General features: G+C 51.0%; 12 protein-coding genes across 12 annotated transcripts; 5 read left to right on the top strand and 7 right to left on the bottom strand.

The window, feature by feature from the left end:
* Positions 1-35: 35 nt before the first annotated feature.
* Positions 36-786, bottom strand: VFPPC_14376 (deacetylase-like protein; the record flags this gene model as incomplete). The annotated part of the gene is made up of 2 exons (XM_018292145.1): positions 36-337; positions 405-786. The coding sequence occupies 2 exons, from the start codon at positions 784-786 to the stop codon at positions 36-38; spliced, it is 684 nt and encodes a 227-aa protein (XP_018143840.1).
* Positions 787-2,245: 1,459 nt separating this feature from the next.
* Positions 2,246-3,366, top strand: VFPPC_08272 (N-acetylglucosaminyl-phosphatidylinositol de-N-acetylase; the record flags this gene model as incomplete). Its single annotated transcript, XM_018287006.1, has 3 exons — positions 2,246-2,471; positions 2,603-2,705; positions 2,820-3,366. The coding sequence occupies 3 exons, from the start codon at positions 2,246-2,248 to the stop codon at positions 3,364-3,366; spliced, it is 876 nt and encodes a 291-aa protein (XP_018143839.1).
* A 1,497-nt stretch (positions 3,367-4,863) lies between these two features.
* On the bottom strand, positions 4,864-6,264 carry VFPPC_08270 (hypothetical protein; the record flags this gene model as incomplete). The annotated part of the gene is made up of 1 exon (XM_018287005.1): positions 4,864-6,264. The coding sequence occupies one exon, from the start codon at positions 6,262-6,264 to the stop codon at positions 4,864-4,866; it is 1,401 nt and encodes a 466-aa protein (XP_018143837.1).
* Positions 6,265-7,560: 1,296 nt separating this feature from the next.
* VFPPC_16061 (FAM176 family domain-containing protein) lies at positions 7,561-8,148 on the bottom strand (the record flags this gene model as incomplete). Its single annotated transcript, XM_018293814.1, has 1 exon — positions 7,561-8,148. The coding sequence occupies one exon, from the start codon at positions 8,146-8,148 to the stop codon at positions 7,561-7,563; it is 588 nt and encodes a 195-aa protein (XP_018143836.1).
* Positions 8,149-8,270: 122 nt separating this feature from the next.
* On the bottom strand, positions 8,271-9,044 carry VFPPC_08269 (hypothetical protein; the record flags this gene model as incomplete). The annotated part of the gene is made up of 1 exon (XM_018287004.1): positions 8,271-9,044. One exon carries the CDS (start codon positions 9,042-9,044, stop codon positions 8,271-8,273), a length of 774 nt encoding a protein of 257 aa, XP_018143835.1.
* Positions 9,045-9,787: 743 nt separating this feature from the next.
* Positions 9,788-10,699, top strand: VFPPC_14375 (AT hook domain-containing protein; the record flags this gene model as incomplete). The annotated part of the gene is made up of 1 exon (XM_018292144.1): positions 9,788-10,699. The coding sequence occupies one exon, from the start codon at positions 9,788-9,790 to the stop codon at positions 10,697-10,699; it is 912 nt and encodes a 303-aa protein (XP_018143834.1).
* A 937-nt stretch (positions 10,700-11,636) lies between these two features.
* Positions 11,637-13,412, bottom strand: VFPPC_08268 (protein kinase regulator Ste50; the record flags this gene model as incomplete). The annotated part of the gene is made up of 2 exons (XM_018287003.1): positions 11,637-12,679; positions 13,139-13,412. 2 exons carry the CDS (start codon positions 13,410-13,412, stop codon positions 11,637-11,639), a joined length of 1,317 nt encoding a protein of 438 aa, XP_018143833.1.
* A 699-nt stretch (positions 13,413-14,111) lies between these two features.
* VFPPC_16060 (hypothetical protein) lies at positions 14,112-14,486 on the bottom strand (the record flags this gene model as incomplete). Its single annotated transcript, XM_018293813.1, has 1 exon — positions 14,112-14,486. One exon carries the CDS (start codon positions 14,484-14,486, stop codon positions 14,112-14,114), a length of 375 nt encoding a protein of 124 aa, XP_018143832.1.
* A 1,235-nt stretch (positions 14,487-15,721) lies between these two features.
* VFPPC_08267 (hypothetical protein) lies at positions 15,722-16,024 on the top strand (the record flags this gene model as incomplete). The annotated part of the gene is made up of 1 exon (XM_018287002.1): positions 15,722-16,024. One exon carries the CDS (start codon positions 15,722-15,724, stop codon positions 16,022-16,024), a length of 303 nt encoding a protein of 100 aa, XP_018143831.1.
* A 1,783-nt stretch (positions 16,025-17,807) lies between these two features.
* Positions 17,808-18,197, top strand: VFPPC_17833 (hypothetical protein; the record flags this gene model as incomplete). Its single annotated transcript, XM_022429511.1, has 1 exon — positions 17,808-18,197. One exon carries the CDS (start codon positions 17,808-17,810, stop codon positions 18,195-18,197), a length of 390 nt encoding a protein of 129 aa, XP_022285435.1.
* A 32-nt stretch (positions 18,198-18,229) lies between these two features.
* VFPPC_08266 (serine palmitoyltransferase 2) lies at positions 18,230-20,245 on the bottom strand (the record flags this gene model as incomplete). Its single annotated transcript, XM_018287001.1, has 1 exon — positions 18,230-20,245. One exon carries the CDS (start codon positions 20,243-20,245, stop codon positions 18,230-18,232), a length of 2,016 nt encoding a protein of 671 aa, XP_018143830.1.
* A 3,402-nt stretch (positions 20,246-23,647) lies between these two features.
* Positions 23,648-25,850, top strand: VFPPC_14374 (acetoacetate-CoA ligase; the record flags this gene model as incomplete). The annotated part of the gene is made up of 3 exons (XM_018292143.1): positions 23,648-23,872; positions 23,954-25,683; positions 25,739-25,850. The coding sequence occupies 3 exons, from the start codon at positions 23,648-23,650 to the stop codon at positions 25,848-25,850; spliced, it is 2,067 nt and encodes a 688-aa protein (XP_018143829.1).
* Positions 25,851-27,921: the final 2,071 nt, after the last annotated feature.

Raw genomic sequence — 27,921 nt, 5'->3', positions numbered from 1 at the left:
AATCTGGAAAATCTCACCATAGCCGGTGTTGTCCTTCATTTAATCTCGTAGCCTCCCTGCTTGAGGAAAGCCGCCGCAATGAGCAGGCTAACACAGCCCCATACGAGGTCCAATTCCACGACTGCCCAAAGCCATAGGCACCCCAACGGTGGCGCTTGTTTCATTGTAGCCAGGTAACCGTAGGTGTTGGAAATGTAGATGAGATAGCACCCAGATGCAACGCTCATTGTGAAGAAAACGGCCTGGCGCAGGTGCGGCTGATATCGGCTGGGTAAGCCGGGTATAAAGACAGCATTGGACTCGAAAGGATGCAGAAAATAGAATAAGAAGAGAAACACTGGGAATATCGAGTTAGTACGTGCTGTACCAGCTGACAGGTGCGGTCCGTTGTTAGGGGACAGTACCTAGCCATGCTCGACCGGTCCTCATGCAGACCTCTGGCCAACTAATATCCCGGCCATATTGGTTCTGTACCAGCACGTCAAACGTAAAATGGAGCATAGCAATGGTAGCAGTCCACAAAGCAGCCTCCAGAACTCGCTCTGCGCCAGGAGATAGCATGGGGACTTCGCCGTCGTCATCGTCCTCGTCCTCGTCCTCGCCCTCGTCGTCATTTTGAGCTGCGCTGGGCTTCTTCTTTGCCAGCTCTTTCTCGCGTTGTTGGGCCTGTTGGAATAGTTTTCGCTCGTCGGCAAAGTCTAGCAAGGTCTTTTCTGATGGGCCGGATCGATCGGGTTGGCGAAGCTTGATGTTGGCGCCTTGCCGTTCTCTGCGTGTCTGTACCATGATGGTACTAAGTGGTCTGTATATTTTGGTCAATTGGGTTAAGAAAGGCCGATCGACTCGATTGGCCGATAAACAGCATGAAAAGTCGGTGGAATACTTCAATTAATTGAAGATGGTCTCGTGACGATGTAGCATGGACGAGCCTAAAATGACGGAGCTAGTTTGAGGCTCTCGGTAAACGGTTGACGTGTGCAGATTGTCGTGTCTGGTCGAATGAGAGCTTGAGCTTGGTAGGCCGACAGGAGCTGCAACCACGCCCCGTGCCCTGTAAAAGACCCAGTGCCCGGCCAGCAAATGACATCAGCGGACAGTCCAGATGCGGCCACCAATATCCATATTGATGTCTGCCACTAGGCCAGACGGATGGCCCAGGACCAGGGTCAAGTTGGTTCATCCACAAAGCTGGGCATTTCAGGGGCATCGTCTGTTCAGCATCGAATCGTGCTGATAAAGGCCAGGTTGCCTTTAGAATGCGCCCCAGCATCTTTGCATGTGTGCCTGTTTGGTTCATGCAAGTGAAGCGAGGATGGCAGCTGCAAGGAAGACAATGTGGAAGGATGAAGCCCAACATTGTGCAAGTCTATTGACTCTTCAGCTAAAAACAGCGTCGAAGCTTTGAAGTTTCCGGCACCAACCAACACTCAATAACGTGCCCAACAACATCAGATGATGCTCAATTCATTCAACGCAGGGTCTTCCCGCTATTTGTAGATGTAACCCAAACGAATGGCATCCGTTCACTTGAAGCGGCTGGCGCATTGAGACACAAACCGCAGCCAATTTAAACCTCTCCCCTGTACCCTTTAGTCTCTCGTCGGCTCGACCGTGACGATCCATCCATCCATAATAACACCAAATTAGACGCCTCGCCCCTGGTGGTCCCCTAATTCCCCAGACAAAAAGCTCCTGGTCCAAAACGGCTAGCACGCAGAATCATCTCCAATGCACCAGACTCAGTAGCTCCGTGAAGCACAGTTCAAGCCAGACATTGCTCAACGAGCCAGGGGTCGAGCGGCCAAGGCTGGCGGACGAGGGAAAAGAGACCAGGGACTTGACCGGCATTGTCGACAAAGACCAGACTTATCAAAATCGCAAGGTGGCATTTGCGGCCACGTTTGCCCATTCCCACATCCATACCATCGTCCTCTGCGAAAAGGGTTGTTCGTTGCGGTTTTAGATATCGCTTCCCAGATATATCTTTGTCTTCACGACTGGTGTGTCGTCTTCAATTGATCCAATTGGATCAGACACACCACCACCCTTTTTTTGTTCTTTGGTCTGTCTGGTTGGGAACTGCCACCAGCCAAGCTTCCTGCACGTCGCAAAGTGGCGGTAACCCCTCCGAGCTCTCTTGCGTCCCTTGGTTCTTCTCGATTCTCGACCCGTGTCTTTTTTTTTTTTTTTTGGGCAACTTCTCTCAACAACTTCCTACAATCACCACCAGCCCTTCGCCGCCAACATGGACCCTGTGCTCGGTCTTCTGGCGACCCTGGTGGTGGTGGTTCCCGTTTTGTACATGTACACCGTCAGCGTGGTTCAGTCGCGATTCCCGGCTCTCAACAACAAGCGCATCTGCTTGCTCATTGCTCACCCCGATGACGAGGCCATGTTCTTTGCTCCGACGGTACTGGCTTTGACGCGACCTGAAACCGGCAACCACGTTAAGATCTTGTGTTTGAGCACCGGTATGAAATGTCCCTGTGGTTCTTGAAAGCCAATGGCTCGAGGCTAAGCAAGCCAGCATGCTCAACGTAGGCTGGGCGTTGCGCACGTGAAAGAAACTTTCAGCTAATGTTTTATTTTCCACTTCTTCTAGGTAATGCGGACGGGCTTGGAGAGACGAGAAAGAAGGAGCTCGTAAAGAGCGGCATGCACTTGGGCTTGAGGGACGAGGATGATGTGTTTGTGGTGGACAACCCGTACGTCGCATTGGCTTCCCACTTGTCAAATTGCACCTCTGCAGTGTGGGCTGCGCAGTATACCTTCCGGATGACTTTTATTTGCTAACGCCTGTTTGCCTTTCTCTAATTCAGCACTGACTTCCCCGACTCCATGACCACGAAATGGGACGAAAACCGAATCGCGACTCTCCTCTGCAGCGCCTTTGCGCCGCAGCTCGGCAGACAACGAAGCGACGACTCCGCCAAACCAACCGCCAACATCGACGTACTAATCACCTTTGACGGCAGCGGCGTGTCGTCGCACCCAAACCATATATCTCTTTATCACGGCGCCCGTGCATTCGTGGCCGGTCTCATGCGGGGCAAGTCTGGCTGGACATGCCCGGTCGACCTCTACACGCTGAGCACCGTCAACGTCGTGCGAAAGTACTCGGCATTTCTCGACGTATTTGCGACCATGGCTTCATGGGCTATTGGCGTGCGGCACGAGGACAAAGCACACCCAGGCGGCCTCGTGTTTATGAGCCAGCTCATCGGAGAGGGAGGCCTGCCCACGGCCATGGGTGCCATGACACAGGCGCACAAGAGCCAGATGGTATGGTTCAGGTACTTTTACATTGCGTTCAGCAGATACATGGTGATTAATGATTTGCGGTTGGAAAAGGTCAAGAGCAAATGACTGCGGACAGTCAATGATAATGAAGGGTGGCGCACCGAGACCAGGGGTACTTGTAGGCGGAGGGTGTACGACAACGACAACGCAGAGAAGTCATGCATATCCATGGGCGTTTGGAGATACAGAATGAGCCGTCACGGCGTCATGTCATCTTGTCTACACAGACGGATCAGACTGTCGAGGCTGAAATTTATGTGCTATATATAAACAGTGAAATAAATACATTTATAATATACAATATTCTGTGATTTACGAGTCTTGGATGGCTATTCAGACATGTATTCTCACCAAGCTGGCTCCATCAGCATCCCGAGATAGACTGTAATATCACATAAGACGGCATTGTCGACAGCGCAGCGCATCATGCACGACGCACTTTGACACATGCAACCCAAGATAGGTGCATGCTTGGCCCCAACAGAAGGAAGCACTAGCAACTTAGAATGCGACGAAGAGCTTCTCCCTCGCATCAGTGCACAGTTGGGTGGATCGTATGTTTGCGGTGTTGATTTACAAACTTCAATGTTGTCTTCAATAGAGCTGCGTGCAGTGGAAGTATCAGACGATGGCCTGGTTTGCACCCGGATCTTGTGCTCATCTGCCTAACATAACGAGCAAACTAGATCCTTTGACAATCCTGTCCAACGTGAAATCCTCCCAAATAGCCTGATATCACTACATAAGGCTCAAATAGCCGCATCTCAGAAAACAAGTAACCATCACCCAAGTTCCATCCTGAACACTCTCCTCCGCAAAGAACCGCCTGACGATAAAATCAATCTACCCTGAAAGCACCTTAAAGAAAATATTCAACAAAACCATCAAAGAGACTCCGTCATTCAGTGCAACAACGCCAACGCCATGAATAAACGTGAATAGCCAAGCCCCAAAGTGGCGCGCTATTCACCACCACGATCCCCAATGCCCATAGCACACACTCCAAACAGCATCAACCCAGCTTCTCCCCGCACAAACACAACAAAATGTTCTCCGGCGACCTCACGTTCGTGCGGGTACGGCAGGCGCCGTCGTCGCCGCGCAAGGTTGTTGTGATTGAGATGCAGGACTGGGGAAAGGTGCAGCGGAAGAAGAATGCCGGAGATGGGACGAGGGAGACGATGCCGCGGGAGAGGGTTGCGACGAACAACTTGAGGGTGTGAGTGGGAGTTATGAGATGGGACAGAAAATCGATAAAGGGACCTTTTGGGATAAAAGATCGAGCTTGTATGGCTTTGAGAGGAATGTACCGTCTGAGCGACGCGCTGAGCTTGGAGATGGGATGAAGCACCAGTCTCATCTACTAAATCGACACCTCGCAAGGGCAAACACCGTATCAAGCGACATTGCCAAGGACATGGTTTGAAGAGACAAACGATTGAATTTATTCAAATCCTACATACGAAATCGCCTGAAATATCCAACACAAAGGTATCCCCATCAAGATGCCAAAACGCCGGTAGCTATGCAAACATATCACGTCAAACCAAACCAGCTTGTCCCTCAGAAATGCACGCTTCTCTTCTTTTCCACCTTTTTTCGCTTATCCTCCTCGGACCTATGGAAGAAACCACTGACGCTCGCTCCCGACGGCCCACTATACGGACCTAACAATCCGCCCAGCGGACCCGAATGCTTCTTCTTGCCACCGTTATTTGAGTAGTCTTGTTGCGGTGGAGGTCCCACGCTGTTTGGGCGCGGCGGCATCGGGGGTTGTTGTTGTTGTCCCCAGCCGAGGCCTCCAGACGCATAGTACTGATTCTGACCTGGTCGAGGAGGAAGTGCTGGCGTGGCCGTCGGGGGTGATCCGCTTGGTGGTGCCTGAACTCCATATTGTCTGCGCAGCCGCTCGGTTTCTTTGTCGATTTCAGCCTCGCGTCTACGGCGTTCATTCTCCTCCTGTTCCAACATTTTGCGGATCCCCTTCTGCTCCTCTTGGTCTCGCTTCTCGCGTTCCCGGGACTGTCGCTTTTCTTCTTCAACCATGGCTTGGAGACGCTTTGTCTCAGCGTCAATACTCGATTGTTGAACAGGGGCGGAAGGGGTTGGGCCGGGAGAGATTCCGAGACCGAGAGCACCCGATGCCATGGGTATTGACTGCGCTTGTGCTGGTCCAGATGGCTTTGATGTGTTTGACGAGCACGGCCCCGAGCTTCCCGCTGTGTTGAACGGATCGTATCGTGGAGTGAGGTACAAGTCGCGAACGACCTCGGCGCTTAGTATCAAGGCCACTTCAAGCCCCTTGCGATCTTCAACCTCCACACGAGCCATATTCGGCTCATATATCGTCACGGCACTCTCATTTTTCCCGGCGCGGAAGAGAGCAACGGTAATGTCGGGCTCCTTGCTCTTCTTGCCTCCCACGCTCCGTCCAGACATGTAACAGATCATATCTTTGCTAAGGCGGCCATCCTTCTTCCATCGAAATACCACCTTGGGCGCCAGTTCCGATATAGCCGGTGTGCTATCCTTATCAATCTGGCTCGAGCTGGGAAGCTTGAAACTGCGCTCGGGGACTTCAAAATCCCACGTATCGGACTTGTTCCAACTTCCATGGTTGCGCTTCACGGTAATGGACTGGTCAGGGTTATACAGAAGCACGTTGAAAGCTTCGGGCAGAAGCGGCACAGGCGTCGACACCCCATGCTGCGCTCGCAGCTCTGCCGCCGACAGGCTAGGCTGAGTCCATTCGGGTTTGATCAGCACTTCTGCATATATAACAGATGCATAGTTCACGTCGAGGAGGCCGAGCGCATATTGGTTTCTTGACTCGGATGGCTTTGGGCGCTTGATGAGGTATTCAGGCGATGGCTCGGATCCGTTGTGTGTGAAGTAGAGAAGGGTGTTTTGGGGGTTGTCGGACGATTGTTGAAGTCGGTAGGTGGGGAGGTTATCGTCGAGCATTGTGTCGCTTGCTGGCTGGCTCTATGGGGTCAACCGGTATCAAAAAGTGCCGTGCCTGTGAGAATCTTTTGCGGCAAACCTCGTCGCTGCGTGTTGTTGAGATGGAGAGCTCGGGCGAGGGGTAGTCAAAGTGAGGCTGGATCTTGTACAACCCGAATTCTCCAATAAATGGTGTTGCTGCGTCCAGCGGTTAAATCATAGAATGAATGTACAGTCCAGTTCAGGTCCGAACAATATCACAACCACTTGAAGGTGTCAAGAGAAGAAAAAGAAAGTCGTGTGAAATCATGGAGAACAAGCTCCCGATGACAAAGATAGAAACACCACTTGTGCAAGCAATCGACAGGGATTGCTGTGCATCGTCGTCGTTCCGTTTTGATTGACGCGCAGCCATGTCCACCCCTCAGTGGACTCAGTGAGGGATGTCAGGCAGCCCAGACCCCAGCCATTTGGTGGCGGCACCTGCCCCAGCTCGAGGTGCTATTCACTGCCCTTGGCACAGGTGGCCCGAGGTACGTCATGAGCTCCGTGCTGCGCCACCAGCGCCTTCGTCCATGGCTCACCACTGTGCTTCGGATTCAGAGGCTGTGCAGCGACACTGATGCAGAGATGTGTGCGGATTTGTTAGTAAATCCTCTATGGTGGCTCAGAGGTGGCCAATGCATACAAGATGCCAAATGGTAAGATGGATGGGATCGACCGTCCTGACGAATCCACCATGCGTGGCACTTGAGGCTGAAGCGGGTTCTGTGGCATGCGGCTGTCGGGCTGTGATGTTCGAGAAATCAATATCATTCTTTATCGCATCATCCAGGCAGCGCTCTGGTCTCGATATTGCTAGCTTGCTGCATTTCGGGGACATGCACTTCGAGACTGCGATTGGAATAGCCATTGGAGGCACTTTCACGCCACAGGTTGTCTGTCCAATGCCACTCTAGTGAGCAACAGGCACATCAGCCAAGCTCTATCGCAAAAACCACTTGCTCAGCCCTCGGAAGCATTGACGACGCGCATCATTCATCGTTGATAAAATCATCGCGTTAAACTCTTATACGAGGTCTTTTACTACGCTCCGCTGCTATGAATAAGCGCCACAAAATCATGAGATGCCATATCCCCGTCCCTAGTACATACCATGTCCAAAACCCAAAACGCCATTTGTCCAACCGTTGCCCTTGATCCTTCGAATATGTAGGAAAACATATATAGTCATCATAAAACATATCCACATAATAGTGTTCCACCTATGGTATCTATTATCCACCCATAAGAAGTACTTGCGGCCTGTATATTCAATTATCGATGCCGCCGTCGCATTCGATCCCACCGCAGACGTACATAACTTCTCTCCATAGCCGGTGTGTTGTTGTTGCTGATATTGCTATTGTTGTTGCTGATATTGCTATTGTTGTTGGGCTGACTTTCTGGCGGCCCTTGCTGACCCTCGACGGGCTCTGTGGCAATCTCTTGTCCTGTCCGGGGAACATGTTGCTGTTGTTCCTGCTCTCTAGCTTGTTGTTCAGCCTGCTCTCTTTGCTGTCTCCTCCTTGCTCGCCGCTCTTGTCTGGCTCGCCCAAAACACGGAACCCAGCAGCAGAGAGCTCCGCCCAGAATGATACCAAGTGCCACACCCATTAGGAAGCCACGGACAATTCTCTCGCCATTGGAACCACTAGTGACGAGCTGCAAGATTTTATCTCCTAGGTTGAAGTCGGAGAACCCATTCGGTGTGTTCCCCCATGATGTCAATGGGACGGTATACGTCGTTGATGGCCACGTTGTAAGCACACTCTGTGACTCAGTTGATGTTGGTGCTGGCGTTGGCGTCACGGATACCGAGGTCAACGACGACGTCGCGTTGTTGGAAACATATGTGCTCGTCATGGTTGCGGATTTCCCAGACACGTGCTCCGTCGCTCGCCCTTCTCCTCCTGCTGAGGAGCCGACCGCCCGTGCTTTCTTCGTTCTACACCCAGGTACCTGGTAGAGAATACAATGGTTCTTGGTCAAGTTGGAATTGGTAACGACTCTGTCTCTGCGAATAGAGCGAAAGCACCGTTTGTCGGGCGGTTAGTCAACAGTTGAAGCTCGCGGATAAGTCGGTTGCGAAGACCCAGTATGCCCAACCCATACCGGTCGTTGGTTTCAATCGGTCGGCCGCGCAAAGTTAAATGCGGGACGTTCCAGCCGCCCGGAGTAAGAGCATTCAGAAGAAGTATGCTGAGAAACGACGTAGATGGAAGAGGCAAGTCGTGCGCCTCCAATTCAACAATGTTTGCTCTGTAGATGGGTGTCTCTTTGTCAAACTCCGTCGTCAAAGCGGAAGGTGGACGGACGGGTCGGGCAGATTGAATTGTGCCCGCCTCGCTCTCCAATGCGTCTAGGGTCTTGGCGCCTGTGTTGGTGGCAATACGACCATGGGCGTCAACACGCTGCGTCTGACCCAACGAGCGAGGGAGGGCAAGATGTCTGGTGTGGTCGAAATAGGGCAAACCAGGGCAGCGCCGCCGTTGCAATGGCGATGGCGATGGCGATGGCTTCTTGCCCAGATGCTTCAGTTGTGGTTCTGCCACTCCCGCGATTGTCGAGGTGTTGTCCGGGAATAACCCACTTCTGTCAGTTTGACGATGACAAACTGGGTCACGGAGCTGATGGCCAGAGCCGAGTTGAGAAGGCCCCAGACGCCGCAAGGTCCAGATGTCTGATTTATGTTCGAGATTTGGCCAAGCCGAGCGCCACTGCACGGGGAATGTTGCAATCAGTGGAGGGGCGTGGAACATTGCGAAGCGCCAATCAGTTCATGTCTCTCAGGACTCGGGGCTCATTCAGGGAAGCAGCTTGGGTGTTGGTGAGACAAAACTTGAGCATCCAAGGAATGTCGATACCCGGCGCATGCTGAATTTAATGTCTTCATCTGAGTGTGCAATTTTTGTCTGTTTGGTCATTGACCCAGCTCGATCGATGAAGCTGCCAAAGACACGGAGATAAGCACCCGAGCCTACTTGCATTCAATGTGGCAAGTTGTTCAGGGACGCACCTGCCTTACTTACACCAGACTAGCGGGTCAAAGGTAGGCTGGTCAAACAACAGGCGTAAAAGGCATCAATGATGGCATATCGAGTTGTATATTAAGCCAAATCTCGAATAGCATATTCCATACAACATCATATATCATACATGGATGCCTATTAAATGACTGATACGACATTGAGACGTTTGAATCCCCAAATAATACTATTATAGCCTAGCCCTTCTGAACAGTTAACGCTCTATGCACTCCAGCCAAAGTGTAAACATGGACCTCATCGTCAGCAAATTATGAATAAAACACCTTTATCAAGTAATTCCAGCATAAATCCCCAATTTTGCGCCAAATAAGCACCCCCAGCATGGCAGTCAGGTAAAAATCACAACATCTAGGCAGCAGCGCCTCAAAAATCGAAATACCTAAACTCCATCACTTACACCTCAGCCTCAACACCACGCTTCCCAACTTCAAAAACCTCACCAACCACACATCACCATGTCCCAAGTAATCGACCTAACTCTCGAGCAAAACACCACGGATAACCCTGTCCCATCATCCGTAACATATCCAGCTCCCCTCCCCTCCCTGCGAGCCCGACGCATCACCACCATCTCCATCACCAGCCAAACAACCAAACTCCCCCGTCAAGACCACCGCACACTCCTCAAGAAACAAGCCTGGCTCCAAGCCAACACCATCGACATACCGCCCAACTCCCTCTCCCTCCCCTCCAGCACGAACGGCACACCCAACCCCATCGCAGCAACACTCGTGTTCGCCCAACACGAAGCCGGAACAGCAGTTTGCATCTCCCCCTCCGGCATCCTACTAACCTGCTCGCACTGCGTCGCCGAAAACACCACCCATCTATCATGGTCCCAAACACACTGGCTAATTTTCTCTTCGGGGGATGTCGTCGCCGCCAAAACTATAGCCTGGGACGCGAGACGTGATCTCGCACTCCTGGTCATCATCAAGTCTTCATCACGGGCCACCGTCTTCCCGTACGCTTCTCTGTCGACGACACCGCCGAGGATATCGTCTAGGCTGCTGTGTATAGGGCACCCCGCAGCTGAGGATCTCGAGGCTCCGCTGCCGGGCACAAAAACAGGCTACGACACCTTGGTGCTGAGTACAGGGACGTTTCGGGGCCTGGCAGAGCAGGACCCGCATGATAATGAGGAAATAGGGGCGTTGATGCATTCGTGCTGGACGTACTGGGGGCATAGTGGTGCTCCCTTGGTTGATCGGCGTTCTGGGGGTTTGGTCGGCTTGCATTCTAGTTGGGATGATGAGACGGGTATGAGGAGAGGCATTCCGCTCGAGGCTTTGGATGGGTTTCTAGGACAAGTTGTGAGAAAGTATGAGGCTGTTACTCCATATGGCTGGGTGTGGTTTGTTCGCTGACGAGGATATTTCATGTTTTTGACCAGAGACGAGACTCAACAACTTACATATATCTAGTAAATGATGCTCAAACAAGGGTCAAAGCGCAGAGGGAAGGCCCAGATACATTTCACATGTACATTTGTCTACAGCTAGAAAAAGCAGCAGTCATTTCGCCCTTGGTCAAAATATTCATATATTACTCCCAAGTTTCCGGCCACGAACAGGTGCACGTCCTTTTGAAAACCCATCATCTATCCAAGAACTCTCAATACGTCCTTCTGCGACATTTACTATGCAATCATACAGCTCGAATTGCAACTGTATCCAATAATCCCAATCCCTACCAGGCTTCAAAACATCATGTGCTACTCGGCTTGGCCAACCTAAACGCCGTTTGTCCTATTCCATCAAGATAACAAGTCACTTTCTTTTCCTCGCCCACATGAGAAACAAAAGGTAGAATCAAGTCCAATGCCAGAGCTGCTATGCAAGGTATGTTCGCGTAAAATAAAAACAGAAAATTTGTCAAGACGGTGCAGATGTGATATAGTGCACGATGATGCTCTCATGTGGTAATCAGGGTAAATGGTGTAGGGCATTCGAAGCTCGAGCGCCAGGAGGCGAAGTGGACACGTCCTGAAGCCACGGTCCGTGCTGGCCCCCAAAGTTCATGGGGTGGCACGAGCTTACAAGCTTCATGAACAATGATGCGTCCGATGTCGTCCCGTTGGAGCTCTTTCTCGCCTCTCGCTTCCGGCTTCCAGTACGGGATTTGAGCCAATTGGCTCTCAACTCTCGCAACTGGACAGTCGCCTTGCTTCCCCAATGCAATCCTTTGCTGTGGATTAGCCGCCTTGGCTGCTCAAATAGAGCAATGCCAAATCCTGGCCTTGGTGATAATACTTGGCCGCGATATACCAAGAAAGAGGACTTCGCATGATCATCCAGATCACACTCATATAATACCTCCAGGTGGATCATACCCCGTCGACGCCCCTCTTGCGGCATTGGCTATGCCAGCGCTGCCAGGCTCGTTATCGACCTGGGCATTGGTTGTTTTCCGTAGCATAAACATTGGCTTCTTGCCTTCTTTGTCAAGTTGCTTGAATAGGATGAGGGGTTTCTCATCCATGCCAAGGCACCGCTCTTGGTCACCGTAGACAATATACAAGGCGTATTGGTCCCATGGAGCATTGATCTGGTACTTCTTGAGCGCTGCGGGAAGAACCTTGTAGCACGGATCATCCATGCTGACACGGAAAGACTTGAATATTTCCACAGAAGACCCATTCGAATTTGGTGTCGGGGTATCAGGAACTGGCGTTTCGCGACGTCGAGGAGGTCCGGGGGGCATGCCACCTTTATCTCTTGACATGTACATGCCATGATCTGAATCATTGATCGTAGATCGATTTGATGGTACCGACGAATCACCGCGATATGAGCGGGATGCTAATGTAGTTCCGCTAGGGTAGTTTTGTGGTGAGGTTGGAGACGGCATGTTGGGCGACGGGTGAGCCGATGATGTCTGGCCAGATCCGTTCATAGCAGCGAGGTGTGAAGATGACATGACGGCTCTCTCGGCGGCGCTGGATGGATCCAGCGTTTGTTCAGCAATTGTCCTATCATGTGCCACTTGGGTTGGTGAAGCATTTTTAGGGGTTGCGCCGATGAGGATCTTGCGTTGCGAGTATTGTCTTTTGACTCCTCCAGGACCAGAGCCCGGTGGCGGCGTGGGAGCAGGAGGCGATATCGTGGCTTCGTAGGTAAAGGCTTGGCCTGAAGAGCCACCGCTGAGGTTTGGCAGAGGCGTTTGCTGGTCTTTGACAAGGCGGAGAGCGGGGAGCATATCTTCCCTGAGTCGTCTAAAATCGTCCGTCATTCGCCGCAGGTCTTGTTCTAGCAGGTTCATTCGTTCGTCCCGTAATCGCAGCTGTTCGACAAGATGCTTGATGTCTTTCAGGGTGGCGGTAGCATATTGGGCTTCGGCATCGGCAGCTTTAACCTCCACAGTCAGCAATGACGGTCACTTTTCGCTCTTGACCCCCAACGCCACGAGTAGTTGGGCGAGGCCGAAGAAGGCATTCAAGGAGATAGAGAGAAAGTGGGAAGAGTGTGTAGCCTTACACAACGGGAAGTAGTGGTCGCTCTCGAAGGGAACATCTTGAGCCTTTTTCACATCATAGACTCTTCAGGATTGTTAATCGATGCCCGACGCTGACAATGCCCATGCTCTTCAGGTCATCGTGTTGCAGGGCGACCAAGGCTTCGCCAACAATTTCGTTTTCTATACAAACAAACACACAAAGAGGTCGCTCGGTTAGCCCATGATTCAACAGCATTGAAGAAGCACCGTCTCCAATTATAGTTTGCGAAATGGTCTTGAAGCAGAACAAAGCAAGAGCAAAAGCAGAGCTGTCCGGTCCTAGCTCCAATGTAGAAGAGGTGTTGACGTACCGACAAAGGCATCGGCATACTGTGGCAGGCCAATGGTGGAGATGAAGTCGGCACACTCGTCTGCATTCCATTCGGTGATTATAGTTTCGGGCAATCGATCAGCACTGCTGCGATGTCCGTAGGTGGTGGGTGTGTGTTCTGCGGAAGTCGATAGCTCGGAGTCGATGGGTGAGGCCTCAGAATCGCCAACAGGAGAATGGTCGCCCATGCTTCGCTCGTACTCGTCATCAGCGTCGGACTCGGCGTAGGCCGTGCCGCCGTCGAAGCTCATCATGTTGAGGATGAGCAAGCTGTCCAGACAGACGACTGTGCTGGTCAAAAGGGGGGGCGATTAGATGTAGAGCTGGGGGAGCGAAGATTGAAATATAAGCCTGGTGGCCAGGGTAATTGATGATGAACAGGCGTCAAGGTGCTTAGGGACGGAGGACAAGGCGATTGTTGGCTCTTGCTGGCTCGTGTCGTTGGTGGCCGGGCTGAGGTGGAGCAAAGGCGCTTGAAGACGACAAAGGGGGGGGGGGGATAACGGGTGAAGTGAACAGGTCCAGATGTCTGGCAACTGGTGAGGGCAGTGGGACTTTGACTGGAGCTGGCACAAGAAGAGCCAGCACTTGACATGGAGGCCAGGCAGTCAACCATTGGCATTGGGCAACATTGAACCGTCTGGTCCAGTCCACTTGAGCAGTCTGGTGGAGGTACGAGTACTTGACAGGTACCCGACAGGGGCTGTTGGCGCTGACACGGACGCTTGGGTTCCAAGGTTCTAGTGGTGGTCAAGGGCAAATGCCAACAGGAGTGGGGTACAGGTACATCTAATCATGTACCTGGCAAAGCATCTGGGCAGGAGGGGGATTCAGAGATGAGGCAGAGGGAAGGCAGAGCGGAGGCAGAGCGGAGGCAGAGCGGAGGCAGAGCGGAGGGTCCACGTCTGGTCTGGTTCAATGTGTCTCTCGAGGTCCAAATGTCTCCTGCAGCTTCAGCATCTTTTGATTATCCAAGGCAAAATACGGCGGCAACAGGACCCATGCAATTCCAAGACCAGCTGCATGCGCTGACTCGATTCTCGCCCAATTACTTTACCTAGTGCCGTGCTTGCAGCGTCTAAAATGATGCAGCCTCGATTCACAGTTGCATCCAAGTCCGTGAGGTGACACGGATGGTCCTGAGCCAAGACACCTCTGCCTGCTTCAGACGCAAATACAGATACTTCATGCAAAGGCTTGCAGTCAGGTACAAATTCCGGTACTGTATATACTGTACTTGTACTTACTGCAAGACCGATGAGATCCATCGACCCAGCTATGCTCTCGACGTGGTGCTTGGCCAGGCGCCATGAATCCTCTTGGCACATCAAAGGAACCGCTCAGCATCGACCACCAGCACGCAACTGTTCAGGCGTAAGCATTACCGACCTGTGAAAACAGTCTCCAAGCATGTATTTATGCAGTGAGAGCCGTGTGTAACGATTCAGGACACAAAAGGAATCCCAATGTCAATGAGCAAGCTCTTGTTCAGTGCAATCATATGTTGGTCCATGCTTACTTTGTGGTATATTGAATAATGTTCCCTGTGACAACATACGAATTATGAATAAGGGCACGAGTCTTTCCCTTGTTTGTTTCTGCTCTCGCAATGCTAAGAAAATCTATTTCGAAACGAGATGTTGGTCAACCGCACACCGGGCCCGGAGCATGTTCCCGATATATCGATCTCGAGTCACACAACACAAAACTCTGAATTCTACCCATTATCAAGTTACTATGCCTAATATTTCCCATTCCCGTCGACTGGAATACTCAATATCGAACTTTCATTTAGAGATCTAGCGCCTCGACAAACCACATTGGAATGGTCAGTACGCATCCCATTCACCATCGGCTCGACTTCCGTTATGACGAGTCAAATAGTGGCGCGATAACCTTGCCTTAACTGAAGTTAATACATGTGCCACTCCTGACTGCCCTCTCTCGGATCTCATGTCCGTCTGTGCACAAGGTAGTGCTTGTTTTCCCCGGATTATATCTCCCTGCCTCCACCTCGGCTAGCATTCAATATTGCGTTGCACCACCGTACACTATTTACCCTCACGACTACTCCTCAAGGTACAGTATGTCGAAGAATATGTTCAGGAGTTGTCCATTCGGTTTCTTACATTGATGTCATTGTGTGCTGCGATCAAAGGCTCGTCAAGTTGAACACTACTCTCGCAAAACCATCTCACAAACGTCTTTCAATACCAAAAGAGCGCATCTCTATTCACGTTTCGGATTGTCCTATCGGCGCATAAACTTCCCTTCTTAGCCTTTCGTATTGTTGTCTGCCTGCGGTCCAGTAATGCGTCGACGTTGGTTTGAGCCAGAGAATTGCACGATGATGCCCTGACATGGGGGAGCTCAAGGGCAGGGATGTGAGTGTGATCCATGTAATCCATGTAGCATAGAAACTCAGACAAGATGGTTTCGACTAGTTTCGGTATTTCTGGAGATGGATTGTGATGCAGAACTCTAGCACGGCGTGCTGCAATATCAGAACTTGTCTTGATAACAGCCAGACTACCTACTTTCTTGACTAAACAACTCATACAAAATGAAGACGCTGACTGGACATTTCCACGATTCAGCATCAATTTGCACCCACAAAATATCACCACGCCTCTTCGTCCCGTCTACATCGTGCCATCTTGAAACCAATTCCCATCTCAGGTCCCTCAGTTCACCTGAACCACAAGCCCACCTGGCCAGTCCGTCGTCAATGCCGCTCTGGAACTTTCAGTCCATGCTCTCTTCCGCCATCATGTTTGGCTACATAATCCGAACTTTCACCCTCACCTCCACAGTCCGTAAGGGTCAAGGATCAAGGCTCGTGTACATCTTGGGACAACTACCCTGACGCTGCTCCACGTCCTCAATGCTTCAAGGCCTGGTCATGATCTTCCCCCGTTGGACTCATAGTTTGCCGATCCAATTGGCATGGTTCCAGGCGTCATGTTCACCATCTCGCATACCTCGCCGTTAGATGCGGATCAATGACTTTACTGTGAGATCAGGTCCCAAGTTTCAGACGTGCACGCAGCTGATTCGTCAAAAAGAAAAGCCCAGCATCGAAATGCCACAATGTTTTTCAAAACACCGCCACCGTTTCTCACAATGCTGCTCCTTGCCAAACTTCAGCCCTCACGGATACGCCCTGTTATCAAGCTTCCCCATTTGAATCCCTCACAACTGAACATTGTTTCTGCCCTTGTTTATTCTACTGATTCACCCATCCCAGCTGATCCGTAGACAAAAGTGGAACCTTCTTTTTCCTCACATCAATCGTCGCATGAAACAGCCATCCGCTTACACTCACTTGCTCGTCGTTTTTTGGATCCTCAAAAAAATCCGCCAGTCTCCGTGTCTGCGTTTCAGGTTCTCTCTGGCGCCATGCTCGCCCAGCTTCCCTGCCGGCGCTCATTGTTCATCCAGCGGCGCGAGATTCAGTCGACTTTATTTTCCGGGCGTTCGTTTCCATCTCCCAAGTCCCTGGTCGAAACGAGTTGGCTGGTAAACAGGGCCATGAGAATGCAACTCAACTCCAGTCACATCAACTTCCAATATAATGCTCAGCCTCTCTTTACCATATCGCACACCGCACGTCACAGCGTATGCATCTTGTACTATCTATGTGTCTAAAAATAATCCCCTCCTGTCGGTCACTATCCTATTTCGCAACCCTCAACTGCATACATCTGCGTCAGTGTCGTCATTCATTGAGGCTCTATTATCGAACGCCTCTCTCGTATCCTGACCATCAGACCATGGGAGCGTCTCAAGTCTTCAATCCTCTGGAAACAGTCTAAAACACTGCAGAACCTCCTCGACATCAAGTTCCATTATCTGGGCCGTTTATTCACCCACCTCTTCCTTTAGCGCCAGATGCCGGCTCTGCCTGTAGTTGGCAAGAAACCTGTTCTTGGTTAGGCTTTGTTTGACAATCATCCAAGTCGACGTCTCAGATTAAGCCACTTCGCCTTACCCGTACCAGGCCAAACACAAGAGCTAGACGTAACCCGACCACGATGATTTCATCATCCTGCCAAGCGATGCCTACCCAGTCGAGTAGTTGTTTCGATTACCATGTTGTTCTACAGTTGCGGCAGGGAAGGCAAGCGTTTAGCTGCAGGGACTTAAACATCATGCCTCATGTTTCAATGCATCATGCGTATCGTGACACCAGACCTCCATCCTCAGAGACGCACGCGTCTTGCCAGACTTTGAGGTCCCCAAGCGGTTAAGCCGTTTAGTCCATCAAACCTCTTCGTAGCTTGTGAACAGACTGTGAACAGACTATGAACATTGAATGGCTCAATCGGCAACTCCTACAATGCCGTGCTCAGGCCTGTTCAGTCAAAGGGCTGTCGACACACTCAGGCTCACCATGGTAACAAAGCAGTTCAATTTTGCACAACAGTGTTCAGTTCATTTTCGTGGTTTCCTGAATAGCAGCTTCATTAGGTCTCTTTGGTGTGTTGGTCGCCGGCATGGCTACCGCAATTCCCAACTACGCCTTTCTGTTTAGGTCATAAACCAGTATCTCTATATACAATCCATGTCCTCAGGATTCATCTACTTTGTTCTCATTTCTTCTTGTTCTCCATACCCAGACACTCGTACTTCCGTCGTTCCACCAACTTATGGGCTTCCCCAGAAGAAACAATATTAATACCACCACCCTGTCAATGACATTTACAAGCCAATTCGCCATAGGTGCAATAAAGGATATACATGTGATAATGCTGCAAGTAGGCTTTACAGGAGCGCCCACAAATCAGCCGGCGCTTGTGAAGGTTAGGGGAGGGCGCCAATGTAGAAAAGAACAGCAAAAGACAGCATACTCCAACAGTCTGCAGACCGCTTTACGAGTTGCCGGAGGTCTATGCCAGATGCAAACATTGAAAAAAGTGTCAAAAAAGATAACACAAAAGACAAAACACCGAAACCAGTGCGACCGGACCCTTGCAAAACTTGTAGAAACAACGCCCCGTACATGTTGGCTCAATCATTCGAATTATGTTGCTTGTTGATTTCCTCATCTCCAAAAAACGCTTGCTCTTGTTTACCTCAAGGGGCGCTTGGCGTCGCGGACACCGCAACGCGTGATGTCTTCCACTGTCCAGCGAGGAGGATTGAGGGGGATGCCGTTGACCCGTCTCCATTCCTTCTCTTCGTCAGGGGTGACGTCGACGCCCGCAGGGAGAGGTTCAAGGCCTCCAGCAACACCAGTAGAGAACTTCAGTTGAATCACATCTGCTACTTCGTCGCAGGCAGCCAAAAGTCTGTCCAAGTCGTCCTTGTTGTGGGCTGCGGAGACACAGAATCGAGCACGGGAGCTGATTAGGGGTGTAGCAGGGTATCCGACCACAACCACGGAAATCTTGCGTTTTAGCATTTCGCGGCTGAAAGCTGGCATCTTTCCAGGGTTGTAAAGCATGATTGGGATAATAGGCGAATCATCATGTCCATAAACAATATAGCCAAGACGCTTGAGACCAAGTCGAAGGTAACGGGAGTTAAAGGCAATGCGCTGCAAACGTTCTTCGCCTTGTCCAGGGCACAGTTCACCCGTGATGAGCTTCAAAGACGCCAGAATCTGCATCAGGACACATGGAGCAGGGGACTCTCCATACTGGGTGGATGCATTCGTGCTTCTCAATTTGTCGATAATGTGCTTCTCAGCGGCAATATAGCCGCCATTGGCACCAAAAGATTTGGTCAGCGTGCCCATCAGAATATCGACTTCTGAAGGATCAATGCCAAAGTAGTCACAAACGCCACGGCCACGAGGTCCCAAAGCACCAATAGAGTGGGCCTCATCAACAAAAAGATAAAACTTGTACTTCTTCTTGAGGGACAGGATGCCTGGCAGATCACACATGGTGCCTTCCATGGAGTACAAGCCTTCAACAACAACCAGAATCTTTTTCCACGGGCGGTGAGTACGAGGCTGACCCTGGGAGATATTTTCTCGCAGAACTCTTTCCAAGTCATTCATGTCATTGTGTTTGAAGGATTGAATGACAGCACCGGAAAGACGGGCTCCGATACGAATCGAAGCGTGATTCAATTCGTCAGAGATGATGAGGCAACCCTTGGAGGCGAGGGCTGGGAACGAGCTGGCATTGGTTACGTAACCCATGGAGAAAACCATCGCATCGGGTTTGCCAACAAATGAAGCAACCTCCCGTTCAACCTCGAGTGCCAAATCAGTGGTGCCAGCATCGCCACGGGGGCTGCTAGTGGTAACGCCATATCGCTTTACACACTCCTCGACAGCATCGGCACAGGGCCCTTCGGATTGGGCAAATCCCAAGTAATTGTAAGAGCTCATGTTCAGAGTCTCGGTATAGGTACCAGTGTACTGATAGGACCGATTGTTGTCGCTGGACTTGCGGTCCATCAGGGTAATGTATCGTCCAGGGACACCGATGGTTGGCCGGGCAAAGCAATCGTCCAGTCTCATCTTCAATCGTCTGGTGTAAAAGCTGTCGAAGTCATCATTCAGAGGAGCATAGCCATTCTGTACTTTCAGAGAGTCGTAATGTTTCTTGTCTCCGAACCTCTTGCCGAAGAAGTCGCAAATATGACCCACGAGGATAAGAAGTAGATAGCTAATGTAGGTCGTGAGAAGGAAGTAATATGGAGGCTCGTCTTCGATCGGCGGTTCCAGAGGCACACCATGCGACTTGCTGACATAGAGATGGCTTGAATGGCAGAGGGGACCAAACTGAGAATCGGCTCGTCTCTTTCTCTCCATTTCCTCAGCAGACTTGGGTCGGAACAGCGTCGTGGTTGGTGGCTCAGAGCTGTTGTGGTCGCCCGCGACAGCGGTAGACAAGGAGATTATAGGGAGAGAAGTTGATGGAGGCGAGATGCCGGCTGGCAAGCCGTTGGCCTGAATCTGCTGTTGTTGGACCACAGCCGGTTGCTGCTGCTGTTGCTGCTGCATGGCGAGCAGCGCCTGCTGGGCCGAGGTATGGTCCTTGGACTTGGGGCTCGAGGAAAAGAATTGGCTGATGCGGTTTCCTTTCGAGGTGGAGGGACGTCTTTCGCCCGTCTTTTCGGATGATGACATGGCGGAAGAGTTCGAAAAAGGGTTTGCCAGTTTGCGGGGCATGTCTCCTTGTCATCAACGCCTTCAATGTTGGAGCCAAGCAGGTGCGTCAACAGGAATGCCGACCGAGACGGGTGTGCCGGAAGAGTATTTGGCGGTGATGGATTAATCACCAGGTACCAAATTTTTGCTGAGGAAGGAGAAAGTCAGTGGCTGGTGAGAGGAGATGAAAAATGTATCAGAGAAGTGTTGGTTGCCTCTCCCGACCGAAAGCGGTGATGCAGCAATTGCGTGAGAAACGCAGCTTGCAGCTTCCTGTGCATGCACAGCGCAACGATACACCACAAATGCGCGATCAAGAGCAAGCAGTGGGTAAAAACAGTCATGCAATTGCCTCCCAAATACAATTGGTGATGTGTTCACTGATCTTGGGCGACGCAATCTGGTGGCGTGCTGAAAGTACAGGTGCTGAAGCTGAGGATACTGGAATTCAGGAGATAGGGGGGAGGGAACGAGGTGAAGAGAAAATGAGAAGTGACGGGATTGTCCACGCCAACAACATGGAGCCCCTGCCGGAAGGAAGGGAAAATGAAGATGAGAGGAAGTAAATGCGGCGGTAGTACTCACCATGTGTGTGCAGCGACGTCGATGGGTAGATGTGATAGTTGAAGTTGAAGGATGAATGTTCCGTGAGCACGCGTTGTAGCGGATAGGCGGTCGCGGGCGGTCTCAAAGCGACATGGACGGGATGTTCAATGTCTGGTCCGTCTGGTGGGAGCACAAATCTGAAGTGGCCCAGTCTGGTCTGGTGGAGGCCAGGCTGGGCGGATACGCAGGCTCAATTGGTGGGTGCTACGTAGTCCAGGCCGGCAGCGTCAGACTTGACCAGACTCCCAGTGCTTGCACACACCAGACCAGACATCAATTGATACGCGTGGATATGACGACAGCCCGGACTATCAAAAAATGCAATGCAGTCTAGCTCGTATGCACCGAGCATGCAGCATGCATACATGTAACTAACTACAGGCCTGGATGAAGGCAGAACCGAGGTGACTAGCGATTGACCAGCGAGCCTGAAGGCGAAAAGAAGAATCAAAAAGCATATTCCATTTGATCGGTTCGCTCGATGTGGGACCTCGCCTGGCCGGGCGGCGATTAATGTCAAAAATCAAAATCGGCGAAAAACTGGTAAATGGAGGGCATGGAATGATACGCCAGGGGCGGGAAGCCGGAACTCTTCACCAGACCACTTGATCATCCATTCACTCAATTGGCTTCCGGGCCAGCCGCCAGTTCGTCAGTCAAGGGGCGACCGGGAACTACGACACTTGCCAGACCTGCCAGACCTGCCAGACCTGCCAGACCTCTCCAATCACAATGGGAATCTACAGAAAGAATTTGAAATGACCAGTCACCGTGCCGCTTGCCTCGCACCAGGCCGAATTTAGTGGGTGTGGTGGGCCGGAAACGTCGGTGCTCGGTACTCAAGTACTCAGTGCCTGAAGACGGTGCTAAAGCAGCAAAACGTTGGTGCCTCTTCCCGCATTGAGAAGCGGTGGTACCAGACCAGACCTTCAAATGTTGAATCCAGGTACTTCAGTACCAGATTCGTTGTTCTGCCAGACATTTCTCTGGGCCGCTACTCGCGTACGGAGTATTCCCTCGCACCTGCCTCCCGAGCATTGAACTTGGGAGCCTCCAGATGTCCAGTCTGACGTTCGGCCCTGACCATGGCCTTGAAAAAGCTGTGACCCTGGATCCACAGTTAATTTTGCATCAACATCCGTCAAATCAAATTTGCTTGGCACCAGTCAGCAAGTTCTTTTGTTCTGCCTGGCAAGTGTTATTTCCTGGATGATATGTCCTGTGGAGTTATATGGGACTGAGTCTTGATGTTTATTCCGAGTTTGAGCCAAGTTCAAGGCGAACACTTCTCTGTACCGGCGTCATGCCAGGGCCGTTCGGAGTGACCAGTACCATGCACCAAGCTTAAGTGTTTAGCTGGCAATGGTATCAGACGACGTCCTTCAATGACGGCATCTACGGGTGTTACTGTGCGTATTAGTTGGCCGGCGCCATTTTGTCAGGTTCTCGCCGGCGTTGCATTACTACCAATTAACATATGGCGACTACTATTTGGCAACATGGCTTCAACGCATCAAATTGAGCAGCTTGTTGGTGCAAAAATGAGGTATCTTGCCTGCCTCGTCCTGACAGCACAAGTTCTAAGTTGTCTTGGCCAGCAAGCGATGACTGAGCAGTGAGAATGCTCCAGCCCCAGCTGGATACTACTCTGTACCCCGAGGCAATTCAGGGTCTTGGATGAATGATGACCTAGTCTGGTAAGACATCTCGTGAGACATGCATGGCCATTGTGTCGAGGTCTTTCCACCCAAACGCCGCCCCTTGCGTCGCTAGTTGAATTTGACTCTGGGTCCCGGACCCCGGACTGGCGTTAAATAAAACTGGTGATGACCAGCAAAATTGTTATGCCGCCTGGGAAAGTTGTCGCGACTCAGACACGGCTCGTCGGACGGGGCCTTTGTTGCTAGGTCTCACTGATACAATTTGATGGCTCGATGGCTCGTCCAACTCTTGCAGCTTGGGGGAGCGGTTTTGTACTTGTAAGATGCCCTTGTCTGCGGACAATTGTAGGAAAGGTGTTTGGAGGTCTATCAGATAGAGTAATCCTTCCAGAGCTGGCCGATTAAACAAAGTGAACGAATGTGATCTGGCCCAAGTTGAATGTCGGCATTGCAAAATTTCATCAGCCACAAGCCACAAGCTGAACCAAACCAGCGTCAGCCCCAGTTCCTCCCCTATCTTATCAGGCACGGGCATTGGCACCAAAAATTCTTACTCCGTATTCCGTGCACAGGTACCAAGATACTTGCAGCTCCGCAACCGTCCCGAGCAAGAGCCGTCACGGCTGCTCCTGCCTGCGTGCGGGTTGCGCCGGGCCACGGCAAGAGAGTCCCTGAGTCCTCATCAATTCAGGCCCTTCCGTCTTTAAGCCGAACAACGGACAAATAGATTCAGTGCATTTTCCCCAACATTCTTGAAGCCGCCACTAGAAATAGATTTTGTCGTTACACCAGACCGTAATTCTCTGGCTGTGTCGTTTTCCTCCAATTCCTTCTTCTTCGCATGTGCATGTCAAGTCCGTTTTGTTTGATGAGCGTTTGAGCCTTGAACAAAGAAATTGTCGAGTACTCAACCTCTCGGCGCCACGGCTGTCCACGCAACCCGGCACATATTAAGCGGAACAAGACGGACCTCGACATCAATCAATTGACCACCTCGGCCCTTGCATCTGCCCCTCCCCCGCCATATTTTCAACGGCGACGCACCATATCCAAACATTGAACGAATCCAAGTTGGAGCCATTGCTCAGTCACAACCGAGTGCATTGTCGTCACCATGGGCGAATACATCAACAATCGCAATGCTTCTGACGAGCTATGGAGGCACGATGCTCCGGCTGACACGCCAATGTGGCAGTTTATTCAGCGGGTGAACAAGAAGTACGGGCTAAGCATTGATGGATACCCCGGGCTGTATCAATGGTCTGTGGACTGTGTCTCTGCCTTTTGGGAAGAGGTCTGGGATTTTGTTGGCATTGTTGCTTCCAAGAAAGCCGACCAGGTGCGTTGATACTCTCATCTTATACTGCTGCTTCCAGTAGTTGTTCAGTATGTGGTCCTAGCAATCTAACACTGCTTATAGGCTCTTCCTGATGACGCGCCTATGTACCCCCGGCCGGACTTTTTCTCGTCGGCCCGTCTCAACTTTGCCGAGAATCTTCTCTTCTCCCCGGACACATTGCAGAAGACAGATGCTGTTGCCGTCATCACTGCCACGGAGTTGCCAGGTGACATGAAGCCAACGACATGGAGCGAGCTGCGAGAATCTGTACGGCAATGTTCCCACGCTCTTCGCGGTGCTGGTTTGACGGCTGGAGATGTTGTTGCTGGCTACGTTTCTAATCACGTGGAGGCTCTCGTGGCCATGCTGGCCGCTGCATCTATCGGCGCCATCTGGACTGGTATCAGCCCAGACAATGGCGTCTCTGCCGTGCTAGACCGTCTTACTCAGATTAAGCCAAAGGTATTGTTCGCCGATAATGGCACCGTTTACAATGGCAAGGAGTGGTCCAGCACACCCAAAACGAAGGACATTGCTGGAGAGTTGAAGAAAGTTGGCCTCGAACTGGTGGTTGTCATCAATAACATCAGCACTGGCCTTGGCCTTGAAAATATCAAGTCCCAAGACGTCAAGGTTGTCGACTACAAGTCTTTCCTGGGAGCTGCCCCAACAGACCCCATCAAATTTGAGCAGCTGCCGCCATCGCATCCTCTCTATGTCCTGTACTCAAGTGGCACTACTGGTTTGCCCAAGGCCATTGTTCACACTGCATTGGGCACTCTGCTCCAGCACAAGAAGGAACACATTTTACACTGCTCCATGACTTCTGCTTCTCGCATGTTGTACTATACCACAACATCGTGGATGATGTGGCACTGGAGTATCGGCGCCCTAGCTGCTGGCACCACTTTAGTTCTTTACTCGGGATCGCCTTTCCGACCAAACTCATACATGTCTCTTCCTAAGCTTCTCTCCGAGTTAAAGGTGACGCATTTCGGAACATCAGCTGCATATCTCACAGCCTTGGAGGCTAACAACATTCGTCCTGTCGAAGACCCGAGCGTCGACCTGTCTTGCTTGGAGTCAATCTACTCTACGGCTTCGCCTCTACCCCCGTCCACCTTCAAGTTTGTATACGAGGCATTCCCGAAAAAGGTCAACTTGGCCTCCATCACCGGCGGTACGGACATCATTTCTCTCTTTGGTGCGCCTTGCCCTTTGCTGCCTGTGAGAGTTGGTCAGATTCAATGCGCCGGCCTTGGTATGGACATTAGAGTAGTAGACTCCGTCTCTGGCGAAGATGTGCCCGCCGGGGAGCAAGGCGACTTGGTTTGTGTGAAACCATTTCCCTGCCAGCCGTTGACCTTCTTTGGCGAAAACGGTCAGGCAAAGTACAGGGCCGCCTATTTCGAACGGTTCGAAAACGTCTGCGGAGTCAAAGGCCCAGTATGGCACCATGGAGATTTCGTCAAAATTCCTGATCCTGCCACCGGCAGCCTCGTCATGCTTGGCCGATCAGATGGTGTTTTGAAACCGGCTGGTGTTCGATTCGGATCAGCAGAAATCTACAATATCCTCACGCGATTCTTCGCCGCAGATGTTGAAGAAGCTGTGTGTATCGGCCGCAGGAGGGAAACAGACAAGGATGAGACGGTGTGTCTTTTCGTTGTCATGGTTTCCGGTAAGACGTTTAGCAGTGAACTAGCTACCCAGATCAAGGCCAAGATTCGGTCTGAACTTAGCCCCCGGCACGTTCCGGCGGTTGTGGAAGAGTGTGGTGCTGGTATTCCCAAGACTGGCAATGGCAAGAAGTAAGTTGATATATTCTGTCTGTCTACAATCTATTCTAAGCTAACATGATGACAGAATCGAGGTCGCAGTGAAGCAAATTCTCTCCGGCATGAATGTCAAGACCAATGCGAGCGTAGCGAATCCCGAGGCCCTGGAATGGTTTTCAGAGTGGGCAAAGCAAAATTAAACAAGAAGTTATGGAGTAATAAGAAGACAGAATCCTGCAGAGGAGATAATTTGGGGACCAAATCTTGATTGGAGCGGGGACAATTACCCTCCTGCTTGTCATAGAGCGAATAGATTAATGACGTATTGAATGAATAGCACCTCAGACCATAACTGTTTATACAGGTCGTTCGGAGTGCTCGTAATTCGTGTACTCTGCATGGAGTCAGTGGGAGCATGCCATTGAGATGACCGAGGCCACACCCACACCCTCTTGCTGAGTCTGTGGACAAAAATAGAAACTCAACCACCATCTCCCATCTACAAATAGCTTCTTGGTCCCCCCGAGCCGATCCCATATTTGAATAGCAAGGAGCTAGACCGATCTTAGGCACCATGTTTGTAAGAGCATGAGACATTTCAGGCAAACTCACGAACCAGTGCGGTCCTTTCATCTCATGACTGTCTTCACAAGAGCAACATGAACGTGAACGCACGGAGTTTCTACCCGTACTGATAAAACCTGCTTACTGCCAAAAATAGCCGGCACTCACCTCATTTGGTTACAAAAGCAAAAGGACCAAGTCATCTCACCGACAATGTGGCAGCGTTAAGAGCCGGAAGGAAACGCTCCGTACAACGAAAACAGTGTAGGGGCGGAGTTTGTCCCACGGGAAGAGGAGTTGTGGTTGCGAGCGGATGTTGGAGAGGAACTGCCGCGAGACAAGACGCACATGGCTTACCGGTAGTTAGTATGCTATGGGGCTCTCGTTATGAAAGGTGTGTCAAGACCAATGAGACAGCTGTTCTGTTGGAGTTTTGAAATGATGTGTTCAGCTAGATTACATCATTTTATTCGGATTGATACTCCGTGGAGTATTCTGAGAAGTGGAAGACGATGGTCGAAGTTTGAATACAGTGCCGACTGCATGAATTGGTTTGTATTCATCACATGCTGTTGCTTTTCTTGATATCTCGATGCAAACTGTATGACGGGATTAAAGGAGAGAAGACAAGAAAAGGGAAGTGGAAAGTATTAGTCTGAGTACCTACGTAGTTAAGTAGTATTCGATAGCTGTGACGTACTTCTGAAAGGACTCTTGAGCAGGAGAGAGTGTGTGAGGTTGAATCGGTACAGGACCGTGGCACAGCAACAACAAGGGGGGGATGGATGAAGAAGCGGTCGTGCATCCACGAATGGGCGCCTTGCTGGCTTGTTATCACAATCATTGTTTTGAACAGGTTCGTCTTAATAGGCGTCATTCTCTCGACTAAGAAACCACGCGTCAACCACGCCAAATAGAGGATGACAGGATCATAGCGTTCTCGCCGTGCAAAAAAGTTGACGGTGCAGCCCGCATTTGCTTGTGCGGTGAGCTGTAGGAGATCAAGCACACAAGCATCCGTCGCTAGCTTGATTGGTCAACTATAATTATGACGAGGTCAGCAAAAGAGGACGCAGGTCGATACCAATCAAAAGGCTGAAGGTCCGTAAAAATCCTGATGGAGATACTCCCCTCGAGCTCCGTGCGTATGTATGGCGTATGGTAATTGCGCATGTATGAATGCATTTGGTTGGAATTTCTTCCAACCAAAGCGAGTCGACATGGGATGACAGCCCTGGTCGGAAGCAAATCCAAGGATGGCCAGCCACCGTAGCACACGCCAAAGGACACTTATCAACTCATTCTGTTTGACAGGCCAGCTTGGCTGCTTCTTCGCGAGCCACCAAAGCAGGAGATGAACAATGACCCAGTAGGTTGCATGTTCCTGGCGGTTCCACATCAAATTTGACAGGGATGAGATGGGGGTTCAGAATGGCCGGGTTCGAATGACTTCTGAAAGAAGTTAGAAGTGGATAATTATGTGGGCCATGATGCAGAACCGCAAATTGTCCGTGACTAGTTGGTAAATTAGCTCTGTACGTGCAATATATATTTAATATTGCGGAGGGCGGGACGGAGGAATGCCTCGAGTGCAAGATTGTGGCATACAGCAAGTGCCAAATTGGGGAGAGAACGAAACAAGTGTGCATCGTGTTTCGTACAGTACAAAGTTACCAGACTCGCATACGAACTCCCTGGACAAAACCG

Source organism: Pochonia chlamydosporia, chromosome 4 (assembly GCF_001653235.2).
Source record: "Pochonia chlamydosporia 170 chromosome 4, whole genome shotgun sequence".
Lineage (NCBI taxonomy): Eukaryota > Fungi > Ascomycota > Sordariomycetes > Hypocreales > Clavicipitaceae > Pochonia > Pochonia chlamydosporia.
The sequence above is the reverse complement of the archived record's forward strand: the minus strand, read 5'-3'. Positions and strand labels throughout refer to the sequence as shown.